At 43.6% G+C, this 15474-nt stretch overlaps 1 protein-coding gene across 6 annotated transcripts in view; it reads left to right on the top strand.

Moving 5' to 3' along the window:
• Positions 1–15474, top strand: part of LOC117369188 — a 293723-nt gene that overhangs the window by 215671 nt on the left and 62578 nt on the right. For all 6 annotated transcript variants that reach the window (XR_004541095.1, XM_033963328.1, XM_033963324.1 and 3 more), the window contains 3 exons: positions 5335–5416; positions 5989–6126; positions 10079–10241. Coding sequence is in view for 5 of the 6 variants with exons in the window: in XM_033963328.1 (XP_033819219.1) it covers positions 5335–5416; positions 5989–6126; positions 10079–10241 (383 nt within the window). In the remaining variant the exon portion in view is untranslated. The remainder of the gene's footprint in view (positions 1–5334; positions 5417–5988; positions 6127–10078; positions 10242–15474) is intronic.

Consider the following 15474-nt stretch of genomic DNA (forward strand, 5'->3'; position numbering starts at 1 on the left):
GTTTGCGAGTGTTTTGCAAGATGAGCAAAACATTTGCAAAATCAGTGCCTCGGAAACCGAGCATGGCTCGATTTATGAGCACCCCGCTCTGCGATCCGGCACCCCCCCTGCCTCGAACCGGCACTCCCCGCCATGATCCGACCCCCCCCCCGACACGATTGGGCACCCCCCCGACACGATCCGACCCCCCGACACGATTGGGCACCCCCCCGACACAATCCGACCCCCCCCCCCCGACACAATTGGGCACCCTCCCGCCGCTTCTTACCCTCATCTGGGCACTCTTGAAGATCGGCCCTCGTCTGCTGGGCCTTGAGCATGCTCAGATGCTCAAGGCCCAGCAGACGAGGAGTCCGATCTTCTAGAGTGCCCAGATGAGGGTAAGAAGCGGCGGGGGGGTGCCCAATTGTGTCGGGGAGGGTCGGATCATGTCGGGGGGGGTGCCCAATCGTGGCGGGGGGTCGGATCGTGGCGGGGGGGTGCCGGTTCAAGGCAGGGGGGGTGCCGGATCGCAGGGGGGAGGTGCCGGATCGCAGGGGGGAGGTGCCTGATCGCAGGGGGCGGGGGCCTTCGAGGGGAGCAATTCCGGTTCTCAGGAGGGGGGAACGCATCAAAGCGAGTTTCCATTATTTCCTATGGGGAAACTCGCTTTGATAAACGAGCATTTTGGATTACGAGCATGCTCCTGGAACGGATTATACTCGTAATCCAAGGTACTACTGTAGTTATAACAAAAAAACTGCAATTATAATGTATTTTCAAAATATTCAGGGTAATAAATTTTTGTGTTTGAAGTCTTCAGGACGTGTCTGCCACCAGCCAAATAGTTTTTAGGCTCGGTCACTCAAATGGCATATTCATCTTCATCAGACTTATTTTTTAATGCTCTGTACTCATTAAGTGTAGACTTTATATTATTTCCTTAGATGTCGGGTAAAGACCTGTCAGCTCGACATGTTTTGCCCAAAGTCTTTTTCAAGAATGAGTCCCCCCCTCCCTTCAAGCTTTAAGAGACAATCAGTTAGATGCTGCAGAGTGGGACTTCGGGCAAAACATGTCGAGCTGACAGGTCCTTACCCAACATCTAAGGAAATAATATAAAGTCTACACAATAATCAGTACAGAGCATTAAAAAATAAGTCTGATGAAGATGAATATGCCATTTGAGTGACCGAGCCTAAAAATTATTTGGCTGGTGGCAGGCACGTTCTGAGGACTTCATACACAAAAATTTATTACCCTGAATATTTTGAAAATACATTATAATTGCTGTGTTTTTTTTTTGGTTTTTTTTTGCTTTAGCTATAGAAATGTGTTTAGACATAGAAACATGATGGCAGATAAAGATCAAATGGCCCATCCAGTCTGCCCGTCAGCAGTAACCATTATCTCTTCCTCTCCCTATTGGCTAGGGCTCTTTACACTTGCATTGTGATGTCATAAAGCTTTATGGTTATAGAAACATGATGGCAGATAAAGGCTAAATGGCCCCCATCTAGTCTGCCAATCCGCAGTAACCATTATCTCTTCCTTTCCCTATTGGCTAGGGCTCTTTACACCTGCATTGTGATGTCATAGAACTTTATGGTTATAGAAAGATGATGGCAGATAAAGGCTAAATGGCCCCCATCCAGTCTGCCCATCAGCAGTAACCATTATCTCTTCCTCTCTATGAGATCCCACGTACCTATCCCACTACTTCTTAAATTCAGTCACAGTCTCTGTCTCCACCACCTCTTCCAGGAGACTGTTCCATACATCTAAAGCGATTAATCTGCACATATGAAAGATTTAATACTCTTTAATGAAACAAAATGGGAATAGAGAAAAAGAGAAAGAAGCCAAGTGTTTTTGTTATATTTGTTGAGATTCAACCCTGTGACACTGTAGTGTACACAGTATGTTTTGATGTGACACGTTACGAGACTCCTGAGGCAGGCCTTGCTGGCCGAAACACATACGTGTCGAGTCATTGAAGCTAATAAAGAGCATTTGTTTTTGGACATCTTCATTCTTTCCTTGCGTGCTATTGATTTGTGGGGGTGATTCTCCTGGGTTTTTTTGCTGCTGCAGCGTTGGAAACTGCAGACCAGCTTTTTCAGTATAACGTTTAGGTCCCCTCATCTTCTACTTGAGTAAACGATTGTAGTAATATTCGTATTAATGTAGGATTTTTTGTTGTGGCAAAACTACAGTGTTGGAACTCATCAAACCCAATGGGCTAAAAGATGCAGCTCTCTCATAAGGCCGGGAGAGAGGAAGCTGGGAGCTTTAGTGGGATTTATGATGTTCTGTAGGTTTTATTTGAACTGGAATGCAATTCAGTACTGCAGTAAGGAAAGGTTGGACAATAAATACAATCTTTTTTTGTCATGTAGAATGATTTGTGTAAAAGCTTACTCATGACGTGACACAGATCCCCTGGAAGACGTGAGCAACGCAATTAATCATGCGCTTTGATATGATAAGTCTAAAGACACAACAGAATATAAATATATATATATAAGCACACTATCCAATCTGCTGACATGGCTATGTTTTGGCTTATGGGGGGACGACGACGATTTACGGTAAGGTGTCTGATTGATTTGTTACCCATGTCTGGAAGCAGTGGAGCGCAATGTGGCTGCCTCCTTGTATAAATCATTCTGGGTGACAAGAGACACGTTTGTTGCCCAGCCGTTCCTTATTGATTTATTATCTTGATTTGGGATTCTTAAAATTATTTGCCCTGGATGTTGTCAGGTCCCTGGACTTTTCTGCTCTGGATTTATGGCTGAACTCTGCATTTAAAACCTTCCTTCAGTGCTGTATAAATCATCAGAAATACCTTTGAACACTCAAAGCTGCCTTTCCAACTCCTATTGATTTCACTTGGCTGCTTTGCAATCATTTTCCACAGAGGGCAGTGGCATAGCAAGGGTGAGAGGCGCCCGTGGAGGTGGCACTGCCATCATTATATGCAAAACTATCTCATGCATATTCATTGTGGGCATCCTGAAAACCCGACTGACTGGGTGTGTCCCAAGGACTGGGTTGAGAACCCTTGGCCTAGCTTTAAAGTAGATTCTGTAAATGGTGCCCAAAGTAATGGGCTGAAATGATGCACGCTAAGCTAGTATTTTTTTGTTTCAAACAATTTTTATTGATGGTAGCAAAATAACATCTAAAAAGTTCTGCAAAACACTTTGTGATACAGCAATACATAATAAAACAATTATGCCAACGTATTGAAACAACCATCATCCATTTTTATACAAAGTATACCTGTAGCCCAGACGTGGACAACTGGGGGGCTGGAATCCAGTTGGGTTTTCAGGATTTCCCCAATGAATATGCTTTGAAAGTAGTGCATGCAAATGAATCTCATGCAAATTCATTGGGTAAATCCTGAAAATCCAACTGGATTCTGGCCCTCGATGACCGGAATTGCCCACCCCTGCTCTAGCCCCTTCCCTCCCGTTCTTCACGAACACCCATATGCCTTGAAGTTTTAGGAAACCATGCCAAGGTCCTGGACTCTTATGGACTTTGGAGAATAACATCCATTATTCCCTCCCCTCTCCCCCCACCCATACTGGTAGTGGAAAACAATTTTTATTGATGTCAACACAAGAAAAGCAAGAAGGAAGCTGGCCTCGAAAAGAATACAAAAGTACAACAAAAGAGGCAAGAGAAATGTCTATACCAACCGATTAGTGACATTTATTCAAAACACTGAATGCGCCGACACGTTCTCAAGTAGGACAGAAAGGATAACGCGGCCGTTGTCCCCTGAGGAAGGCAACTTGGCTTGCCGAAACCTGGATCCTGGTTGGGACTTTCCTAGGATCCCATTCACCTGGGACTTTTAATGGTCTTTTTAAAAACCTAGGACTTTTATATTGTTTATACATTCAGTGTTTTGAATAAATGTCACTATCGGTTGGTACAGACATTTCTCGTGCCCCTTTTGTTGCACTTTAACACAAGAAAAATACAATCAAGACACCTGCACAGAAGAGCTGTACAAGCTCTTCAGTTTTTACATCACATTCCTTAGCCTATTCCTTGGTAAAAGTTTGGAAAGATTTTCCCTCGATTATCAGAACGTCATTATCTCTATCACTTTTTAGGAAAAATCTGAAAACTTATCTCTTTCAGAGATTCTTAACTGAGGACTGATCTAATTTATTGAAAATTTTTCTATTACCTTCATTATTGTTTTATATTATATTCTTTTAAACTTGCTGGAATGATCCGGTATATAAGATGGAAATTAGATTAGATTAGACTACTTCTTCCTTCTCCTATGGTTGCAGAGTTCAACAAGCAGGGAGGCAGACCCATATGAAGAACCAGGACAAAATACCCACCTAACTAACCGAATATAAAACCACTGGAGCTAAAGGACTACTTTGCAAGAAAAGTTACCCCCATCCAAAAGCCTTATCCCTTCGGGTGGGTGCCCCTCCCCCCCCGCTCCTCCCTACGCTAAGATAGTATTTTTTAAAGGGCACTCTGCACAGAGGAGCCTTTACAGAATACTAGCTTAGCACGTATTTCAGCCCGGATTCTATAAACGTAGCTAATCTAGGTGCCTAACTTAATTTTTCCATTTGCTTAATTGGCTCCATTAATTAGCAATAATGAGTTCATAACTGGCAAAAAAATTAAAATTAATTGGGAGGTGGGCGCCTACCGCTTTTGGGAGGTACCTAGCTCAAGGCTTCTACGAGAAAGTGGGTGTGGTTAAAGGCAGATCGTGGGCGGATCTTGGGCATCTAGGCGCGTAACTTAGGTGCCTATATTTAGGCCAAGAAAATCCAGACATAAATAAGGAGTGGCTAAAATTTTGACCCCCCCCCCACACTACTGGTGCCTAAGTCTAAATTAGGCACCACTAGGTACAGTTCTATAAATGTTAACTCCTGTTTGAAGCCCAAAATGTTTGGGTGCTTTGGAATTTTAGTTTACTGTACTCCCCCCAAATTTGTGGGGGTTCCATTCCAAGAACCCCAGGAAATTTTGAAAAACCGCAAATGCGGGGGGTTTTCCCCCGTGTCAAAAGGCAGGGGAGGCAGGAGAGGACAGCTGGAGCGCTGGCAGGTGAAGAAAATCGCTCGCAGTCTGCTCCAACCACCTCTTCCTGTAGTAAAGTTGGGCTACACCAATCAGGAGCTCCTTTGACACGCAGCTCCTGATTGGTATATCCCGACTTTACTACAAGAAGAGGCGGTCGGAGCAGACCGCGATTGAGCGAATCCGCGATTCGTGAACCCCGAATTCGCAGGGAAACACTGTAATTGTGTTCTAAAGTATTTTATCTTTTTTTTTTTTTTTGGTCTCTTATAGTGGGCACTTGGATATTAGAGCAATGCAGAATATTCCCTTCCTTCTCCGCTTCCTGCCTGGCAGAGCTGAAATTTCCACAAAGGTATCATTTAATCTATTAAACATGATTCTGTTTCTTGTGCTATTTGAAACCACAGTAATGTACATGCTATAAAAACCATAACTGGTTTTGTGTCTTTTTGGCTGACATGAACAAAACAATGTGCCAAGGGTACATGTGTACAGCATAGGCAGACAGACAATTTAGGGTGGGATTGAGACCAAAGTGGGTGGGCCAAAAATGTAATCTCCACCCCTCCCTCTCCCCTTTCAAGGTAAATGAAATACTTGGGCTGCTGGGGATCCCCAAGCCTCACCTGTGGAAGATCTCTCAACCAAAGAAACGTACATCTTGGATGGCCAATAGCATTGTCCCTGAGCCACTGCTGCCAGCCACTAGCATCCACATATGATCAATTTTTGTGTATGTGCGAGAACTGAGCATGCAGACGGAGAAGTCAGTGACCCTGTCCCTTCTCTCTAGTGTACCGAACATACCACTGTTTGGTACATACAGTAGCAGATCACATCCTTGATTTATGATGTGTGGTGAAAACCAAAAGTCTGACATAGTCTTTTTTTTTTTTTTTTCTGTATCTGTTTTGTTCCATCTAGATCAGTTACTCCATGAGTGAAACTGAAGGTAAATTTTGTGCTAGATTGGATGAAAAGGATATTTGTGCTGCAACTAAGTTCATTTTTGCTGAGTCCGGCTACACCAAAGTTATAGAGTTCATGCACTCCTTTCCCCAGGTGAGCACATTAGGTCAGTGGTCTCCTGTACAGGAGGTCTGATTAAAAGAAACGATGGTGGCTATTTTAGAAGCATATTTTGTGATTTGTACTTGTAAATGGGGCCTAATTTGGGGGGGAATGGCCTGGATCGCAGTCCCACCACTTATTTTCAGATTCCAAAGAAGCGAGGGCATTCTGCTCTAGTCCTTCACTTCTAAGCTGCCTGCAGGGAAGCGGAGGTTAACCTGGAGCAACGCAGAGAACAGTTACTGTAATATCAAATCCATCTCCTCTTCCAGACCTGCCAAGTCTACGGCTTTTGTGGGTCTTCTCCTGCCGACAAGCCAGGATCTCCTGCTGAGTTGCCCCCGGGTGCTGTGGCAGCTGGAAAGGCCTTCATAAAACAGGGATTTACAGCTGCCCTCTGGCATAACTCTAGGCCCCATTGTATGCAATAGGACCCAATTCCTAATATGTACACTAGCATGCTAATGTAGTTTAGGTCAGTGATTCCCAACCCTGTCCTGGAGGACCACCAGGCCAATCGGGTTTTCAGGCTAGCCCTAATGAATATGCATGAGAGAGATTTGCATATGATGGAAGTGATAGGCATGCAAATTTGCTTCATGCATATTCATTAGGGCTAGCCTGAAAACCCAATTGGCCTGGTGTTCCTCCAGGACAGGGTTGGGAACCACTGCTTTATCTAGTGCATGGCGTTCTTAATTGTTGGCCTTTGATGTATCATAAATATAAGTTGAGTGTTCCGATGGAAAGGGGATTTTTAACAGTGGAAGAATGATGGTTGCAAAAATACTTTTAGTCCAGAAAATGTAAAAGAAAATTAGGAAATGCAATTTAAATGGAAAGGAAATGAAAGGACAAAAGAGAAAATGCTGGAGCCATTTCGCCACAAACTGGCGGCTTCTTCAGGGTTCACAGGTCGGGCAATAGTTTCAGCATTCAAACGACAAATCGTAAAGATCTATGAAAGATACCCCTGCCACAACATTCTACTGCCCAAATATAAGGCATTGCAGTAATCAGGAACAGGATTTACCATCATCACTACTGTGATTTTAAAATTATCCTTAGACAGATAATCAATCTACGTAACACTCATAGCCGGTAAAAAAAAAAACACAAAAAACACCTGACACAACCGCTTTGGCTTAAATGATAAGGCAGAGTGAAGTATTACGGAAAACAACAAACAAACCGGCTAAAAGATATCGAACAAATGCCAATCTACTTGATCGTATTCGTTTATTAATTGGCGTTTGTTCGATATCTTTTATGCGGTTTGTTTTATACCTTAACCACCAAGGACTCCTGAGGAAGGCGTGTTGTCCGAAACACGGACCGTGTCGGGTCCCTTGGTTGGCTATAAGGTTGTATATGCTACTGCATTTTTCTATTAATAAACAACGCCTGCAACTTGTACATCATCTGCAGTTTTCTGCCTGCTGTTTGATTCACTGCAGACCACGTTGGATTTTTCTTGTAGAGTGAAGTATTAAACCATTCTGGATTAAATGTAATCACCTTAGTTGTTTCCGAGTATAGGATTCAGTTTAACGCTCTACGGCAAGTTTAACTCATAGAGCTTTCTTTTTACAACTACCAAATTCTTTAGCTGCATTAACTACACTTTAAACACCAATTAGAACTCGTAGATCATTTCAAGATAATAGAATAGTTCTCCCTTCAGTAAAAAAAAAAAAAAAATGCAAAATGGGAATTGACCAGAAATAAAGCTTTTTATTGTATGGCGCCAAGATTTACCACAGGAATTGAGATTAGAGAGGGAAATTTAAGGCTTCTAAAACTATGGGGTCCTTTTATCAAGCCGCGCTAGCGGGGTTAGTGCGTCGGACATTTATTCACGCGATAACCCCCGCGGCTGGCTAAAAAACTAATGCCTGCTCAGTGCAGGCATTAGCGGCTAGCGCGGCAGGCAGTTTAACGCACGGTATTACGCGCGTTAAACCCCTATCACAGCTTGATAAAAGGACCCCCTATGTTAAAAACTTTTTATTCAATAGGTATTTGGAGAAGGTTCTGTTGTGGCAGAAATAATACGTATCTATTAAATTATGGAAATAGGCTTTTTCCTCATTGGGATTTTTATAAAATACTGACATCAGAAAATTATTTGTGCATGAATGAGTAAGTGTTATGGCTGATTCTTAATTTAGGTCTGTCCTATTGTTGGAGTTCTTTACTATGGGGTCCTTTAAATAAGGTGCGCTAGCCGTTTAAGCATGCATTAAACATTAACACGCGCTAAACCATAGGATATAATGGATGCGTTAGCGTTTAGCGCACGCTAAAACATCTAGCGCGCCTTAGTAAAAGGACCTTTATGTATTTTAATGTATTTTAATGATGTAAACCGTTTGGACTTGTAAGAACAAGCAGTATATCAAGTTTTAATAAATCTAAGCTAAAACTAATTAGCGTTAACAACCAATTATTGGTTATAATGCAACTGCAAGAGGGGCAGTGGACCTGGGAGGGGCTTTAATGGGTCAGGGGCAAGTCAGGGGGGTACAAGTGTTATACACAAAAAAAAAAAAATTACTAGGAGTTACACACCTGACAGCAGTTTGGTGCAAGCATTTATATCAAATGCTCATGCCTATAGTTGGTGCATAACGCTGGACTTACTCTAGTATTTCAAAACAGCAATTGCATGAATAAATGCTAATATAGAATTCACACTTAGTGGACAGCATTCCAGGTGCCTAACTTTAGGTGGCCAGAAGAGAATTAGGCCCTGATTTTATAAACGGCATGTTATCTTGGAAACCGCTGAGACTCCAGGCGGTATATAATTTTTTTTTTTTTTTTTTAAATAAATCACACGTTAATCTTAGGTGCGGTTTATAGACTTGTGCCTAGCAGCGCCTAAACTAGACTCAGGCACAGTAGGCACCTTAACCTTATGTCAGGGTTTTCTTGGCCTAAATACCGGCGCCTAAGTCCAGTTTTGGTACCTTAATGCAAAACATGCCCAAGATCTGCCCATGATCTGCTTGAACCATGCCCACTTCCTGAAAGTAGTAGGCGCCTACTGAGTTAGCAGCCTACCACCCAATTAATTTTAATGTAAGCCAATTACGAGGTGCTAATTGCTTGTTACTAGCGCCAGTTAAGCTTTTTAAGTAATTAAATTAGGTGCCTAGATCGGCTAGGCTCTCCAATCTAAGTTTAGGCGTTTTTTTATAGAACCAGGGCCTACTCTCTATGCAGTTTAAATCAGATCAGCAGAAAGGCTGGCCTACCTTAAACTGCATAGCTCTATGGATAGAAGCTGAATCTCAGACAACATAAGAGAAGCTGAAGATCTGCGATAGAAATATAGCAAAACAAACAGAAGGTCAACAAATATAGCAGATCAAAGGAAGGATTTTAATTCAAACAATTTCATCTGCCTGACATGGCCACGTTTCACCAGGAGGCTGTTTCAGAGGCAAAACTAGAGAGGTAAAATCAAAAAGTACGCTTCTCTCTAGTGCAGGGATAGGCAATTCCGGTCCTCAAGAGCCGGAGCCAGGTCAGGTTTTCAGGATATCCACAATAAATATGCATGAGATAGATTTGCATCTCAAGGAGGCAGTGCATACAAATCTATCTCATACATATTCATTGTGGATATCCTGAAAACCTGACCTGGCTCCGGCTCTTGAGGATCGGAATTGCCTACCCCTGCTCTAGTGTAACACGTGTAGAAAGTCTTTCAAAGTGCTCCAGTCGATGTTTAAAAAAATGCACTGATCACAGCATTTTAAAATGGTCCTGATGGCCTTTCCAACGGCCTCGAGATTTCTCATGTTCTCCATTGTGGTATATACCTCCTTCACCGTTTACCATGTTGCCTCACTGAATCCTGTCTTGTACTGACTGAAGCAAACTGAAAGACAAGCTGCTTATATTTTTATGCCTGTTTGACTTTTTTTACATCTAGTTAGAAATTCTACCAGGGCAGCTGGAGGTTATGACCATCTACCAGAAGACTGACAGAGCGCATGTTGTGAAGCATGTTACACTGTGGGAAAGCAAAGAAATAAAGCTAACAGGCATTTACACTGGACTTTTCCCCAAGCTATCTGGAAGTCATGAAGTTAGCGGTAGGTAATTTATTTTTTGGCCACTGTAGACAGCAAGTTATAGTGACTACCGACCAAGAAGGTACACTTTGTAGTACTGGAAGTAGAAGATATCTCTGTGATAGCTAAGTTCAAACTGGATATTTATTCTACTTTTCCCTGATTACTAGGATATGCTAAATTTTGCCTTAGGGTGTCTGTATATTATGATTCTCTGTAGCAGTGTTCTTCAACCACCAGTCCGTAGAAATTTTCTGCCAGTCCACAGGGCCGGCACATCCATCGGGCCCAAGACAGTGTTCAGCTTCCAGTCCATGATGCGATCAACACGGTGTCTTTGGGCCGGCTCCCTGAGTGCTGCAGTGCACAAAGCCGTGGGAAAAGGCTCCTACGCGCGTCCTGCGCCTGAATCGGAAGCCTTCTCTCTGATGTCGCAACATCAGAGGGAAGGCTTCCAGATGAGGCGTGGGACGCGCGCGAGGAGCCGCTGCCCACAGCTTTGTGCAATGCAGCACTCAGAGAGCCGGCCCGAAGATGCCGCATTGATCGCACCGTGGACTGGTCCGAAGATAACACCGGGGGGGACAGGCCAGAAGGCAAGGCACATCATGGAGGGAGAGAGAAAACAACGGTAGGGGGAATGCTTTTATTTTTTTATTTAGTGATTGATTTACATCTGCTGTCTGTTCAGGAAGAAATGCATTTGTTTCTTTTCCTGTGGGGTTGTACTGCTTGCAGAGTCTTGCATCTTAGGGTTTGTCTGTAAATATTAGCACTTTTAGTTTTTGGTCCTGCATTTGCATGGGGTTAACTGTTTTCTGGTAGGAATGAATGTTGAAAAGCATACAGTGTGCTTATGTGTTGTTAATACGATTATATTGTGTGTGTATATATGAAAAATGAATGGAAAAAATGGTGTTACAATTAGTATTATTATGGGGGCGGGGTCTGGGTCGGAGATTGGGTGGAGATGGGCACAACTTAGCCCAGTGTTCTTCAACTGCTGGTCCACGGACCAGTGCTGGTCCACAAAATAATTATTTTATTTCCGCCATAGGTGTCAAAAGCTTGAAGAACGCTGCCAATATCGGCGGCCGCTCAAAAAGCGGCTGCCGATCGCGTGTCAATCATGCGACAGCACCCTATAGAGAATCGTGCCTCCGCCAAAGAGAGGTGCCGGAAATGTAAGCCAGGGTTTTCCAGGCCTACGTTTTTGGCGCCTATCTTTGTCGTGAATCGTACCTACATAGACGCTTTAGACCGCCTAATACCACTTCTGGCGTTAGCCACACCCAGTGGCGTTCAGCGGCCTAAAGCACCTAAGTATGCGTGATTCCAGCACCTATTAATTAGGCACCGGTAGGCGTTTTAATGGTGCCATTTTTTTTGCCATTTTAAACGGCGTTTGTTAATTAACTTAGGCGCCGGTAGGGCACCTACCGGCACCAAAATGTAGGAACTGTTTCTAGAATTTCCCCCTGTGTGCCCAATATTTAAGCCATTTAACAGGGTAAAGGGTCATGGATTTGAAATACCGCCTTTCTGTGATAAAACCGAAGTGCTTTACATTTAATATACACAGGTACTGAAAACTCCTCTAACCGGTTTACTTGAAACTGGTTATCTTGTGGATGGTACAAGAACAGAGTTCACACTTATCCAGATAACTGCCAGTATTCAGCATTTAATAGGATAAGTCAGCTGCCCAAATGGGACTGTATAAAAAGCAGTTCTATCTTTATCTAGTTTAACTTTAGAGAATGACACGGTGACAAAATTCATCACCGCTCCCGTCCCCGCGGATAACCGCGGGAAACCATCTTCATGTCATTCTTTAAGGAGAGAGGGAAGAATCAGAGTATGAATGGCCACAACCACTGACCCGCAAGCTTTGCTTTGAAGAATGCTGGTGTAGAAGGACTGAGGTTGAGATAGACACTACAGAATGACAGTCTCTGGTATCCAGAGCAGATATTGTGATGTCATAATGCCTCATTCCACCAGTGCCTAAGAGCCAATCATATCAGTGATGTCACAATGGCTTCATTATCCTTGGCTCACATAAGAATCAGAGTATGAATGGCCACAACCACTGACCCGCAAGCTTTGCTTTGAAGAATGCTGGTGTAGAAGGACTGAGATTGAGATAGACACTACAGAATGACAGTCTCTGGTATCCAGAGCAGATATTGTGATGTCATAATGCCTCATTCCACCAGTGCCTAAGAGCCAATCATATCAGTGATGTCACAATGGCTTCATTATCCTTGGCTCACATAAGAATCAGAGTATGAATGGCCACAACCACTGACCCGCAAGCTTTGCTTTGAAGAATGCTGGTGTAGAAGGACCGAGATTGAAATAGACACTAGAAAATGACATGGGATTATTTCCCGTGGTTATCTGCGGGGACGGGAACGGTGATGAATTTTGTCACCGTGTCATTCTCTATTTAACTTACCTGGTTAAGGTTGATAAGTGCCGGTTGGATATTCATACGCCTGGATAGTCAATGCCAGTGTCTGGACATGGCCTGACATTGAATATTGGCATAAAGCCGGCAACGATAAAAAAAGCTTGCTGACTGCCACCGGCTAAATACATGTATCTACCCCACTACTATTTTTAATATCATTTTTATTGAAAGTCCTATGCTACCATGTAGTAAATATAACAAAAGTAGACTTGTGTTTTGCAAATAACACCCCAACCCCCCATGGGGCATAGTGAAGGGTAGGGTTCAGGCTGAGCTACAGGGAGAGATGGGGCATAGGAAAGGGCAGGACTGATGCCAGGGTATGAGGATGGGGGTATAGGGAAGGGCAGAGAAGAGAAGCCACTGGGCTATGGGAGGTAGGGGCATGGGCGTAAGGAAGGGGATGACAAGCTATGGGACAGTTTTTAATTTTTTTGGTGCTTTATTCTGTAATTGTTGAGGGTTGGTCTGTGTTTTTCATTTTTACTGCTTGCCCCGCCCTCCTCACACTTTGAACTTAAGAGGTAAAGGGGTTGATTCTGTGTACATCATTTGGTAAAGGAAAAATGAGGCTAACTAAGGCCTTTTTCTCAACTCTGTATATTTTAGAACTTTTTGCTGTGAAGAAGTAGAATGCTATCTCTGCAGACATAAATTCAGTTTTGAGAAATACAAAACCAAGCATCTGTGATAATATCTTCTAAGCAGAAAAATAGCCCGTGACATTATGAAGGGATTAGTGGAATTCATTTATCAAAAAAGTTTAAACATTTCATGAATTGAGCAGGCGTTAGTTTTTTAGCCGGCCGCGGGGGTTAGCGCGTGATGGAATGTCCGATGCGCTAACCCCCGCTAGCGCGACTTGATAAAAAGACCCCTTAGTGTCACTTTACAAAATATCTGACGGTGAAGGGATTTTTGTGTTGCGATTATTGAGGTGCTGTCAGAATTTGAATATATTTTTTTTCTGTAAAAAGGTTTAAGAGGAAACATCCTAATTATGCTCTGTAGCTACAGATTCCGCAGTAGGTGGAAAAAATATTGATGTTAGCAATGTGGATTTGCTTTCTTTCATCGATGAGAAATCGGGAAATTTGCTCCATTTAGTTTTTTGAATAGTGAAAAATGAAAAAAAATTTGAATGAACTGTTATTGAAATCAAAGTAAATTCTGTAAGGTTTGGACAAGTTCCTGGAGGAAAAGTCCATAGTCTGTTATTGAGAAAGACATAGGGGCAGCCACTGCTCGCCCTGAATCAGTAGCATGGAATATTGCTACTCCTTGGGTTTTGGCCAGGTATTAGTGACCTGGATTGGCCACCATGAGAACGGGCTACTGGGCTTGATGGACCATTGGTCTGACCCAGTAAGGCTAGTTTTTATTTTCCTTGCATTTTATCAACTACAATAAGTGCTAAGCACAGTGGTTTCCAACTTCAGTCCTCGAGAGCCTCAATCTAGTTGGGTTTTTGAGATTTCTCCCATGAATATGCATGAGATTATTGGCATGCAGTGCCTCCATGGTATGCAAATAGATCTCGTGCATAGTCATTGTAGAAATGCTGAAAATCGGACTTGGTGAGCGCTGAGGTTGGTCACCCCGGGTTTAGCTCATCCTCTGAATCCCCTGCTTATAGATGTCACCACACGCCACTGCCATGGAGGAAAGGCATTATATCAAATCAAGAAAACCCTAACCATCCACAAAGGTTCCCATATCTGCACAAATTTTCTCCCAATAAGCAGAGTGGTTCCTACTGAACTTATGGCGTTCCATGATCATTACAGCATACAACAGATTTAACTGTTGAGTTCCCCCTGCTAATATTTTAAAGAAGTAAAACATATCCTACCACATCGCTGAGTCTGCCACTCTGTATTATGTTTTTAGAGACAAAGGGCACTTAAAACCCACCACCGGCGCTGACCCTGGATATTAGATGCCAGGCCATTTTCGGCAACCAACATTGACTGTCCAGGTTTTTTTTAAAAAAGCAGCTAGCTGATATTAACACTAACTGGCCATTGGCTAGTTCAGGGGTAGGCGATTTTGGTCCTCGAGAGCTGGAGCCAGGTCAGGTTTTCAGGATCTCCACCATGAATATGTATGAGATGGATTTGCATGCACTGCCTCCTTGAGATGCAAATCTATCTTATGCATATTTATTTTGGACTAGTCTTTAAGCCCATTACATTAATGGGTGCTAGAATAGATGTGTGTGTCTGTCTTTCTTTCTTTCTCTTTCTCTCTCTCTCTCTCTCCTTGGCCGGTGTTTGTCTGTCTGTCTTTTTTTTTCTCTCTCTCTCTCCTCGGCTGTCCACCACCACCCCTTGCCTGCTCCCCCTGTCCAGCAGCACCCCTTCACTGCTCCCTCTGTCCAGCAGCAGCCCTTCTCCCTTTGTTTTACCTCCCCCTTGTCCAGCAGCACCTCTTCCCTGCTCCCGCCTGTCCAGCATGCGGCTTCCTTGTCGTTTGCATCTGCCCTCCTCTTCTTTAAAGCAGCCTACTGAGGATCGCGGCCGGCTGTAGCGAATCTCGCAGGCCGCTCTGCACCTCAGTAGCACATTCCCTCTGACGCGATTGCGTACGTGAGAGGGAACGTGCTACCGAGGTGCAGAGCGGCCAGTGAGGTTCGCTGCAGCCGGCCGCGATCCTCAGTAGGCTGCTTTGAGGAGGAGCAGCGACGTCAGCAGCGGTTGGTGAGTGAGGGCGGGAGGGGAGAGTCGCCAGCGTGTTCCCTGACTCCGTGTTCCAGAATGGAATTCGGCACGGAGGGAC

The sequence above is a fragment of the Geotrypetes seraphini genome, chromosome 11 (genome assembly GCF_902459505.1).
Source record: "Geotrypetes seraphini chromosome 11, aGeoSer1.1, whole genome shotgun sequence".
Taxonomy (NCBI): Eukaryota; Metazoa; Chordata; class Amphibia; order Gymnophiona; family Dermophiidae; genus Geotrypetes; species Geotrypetes seraphini.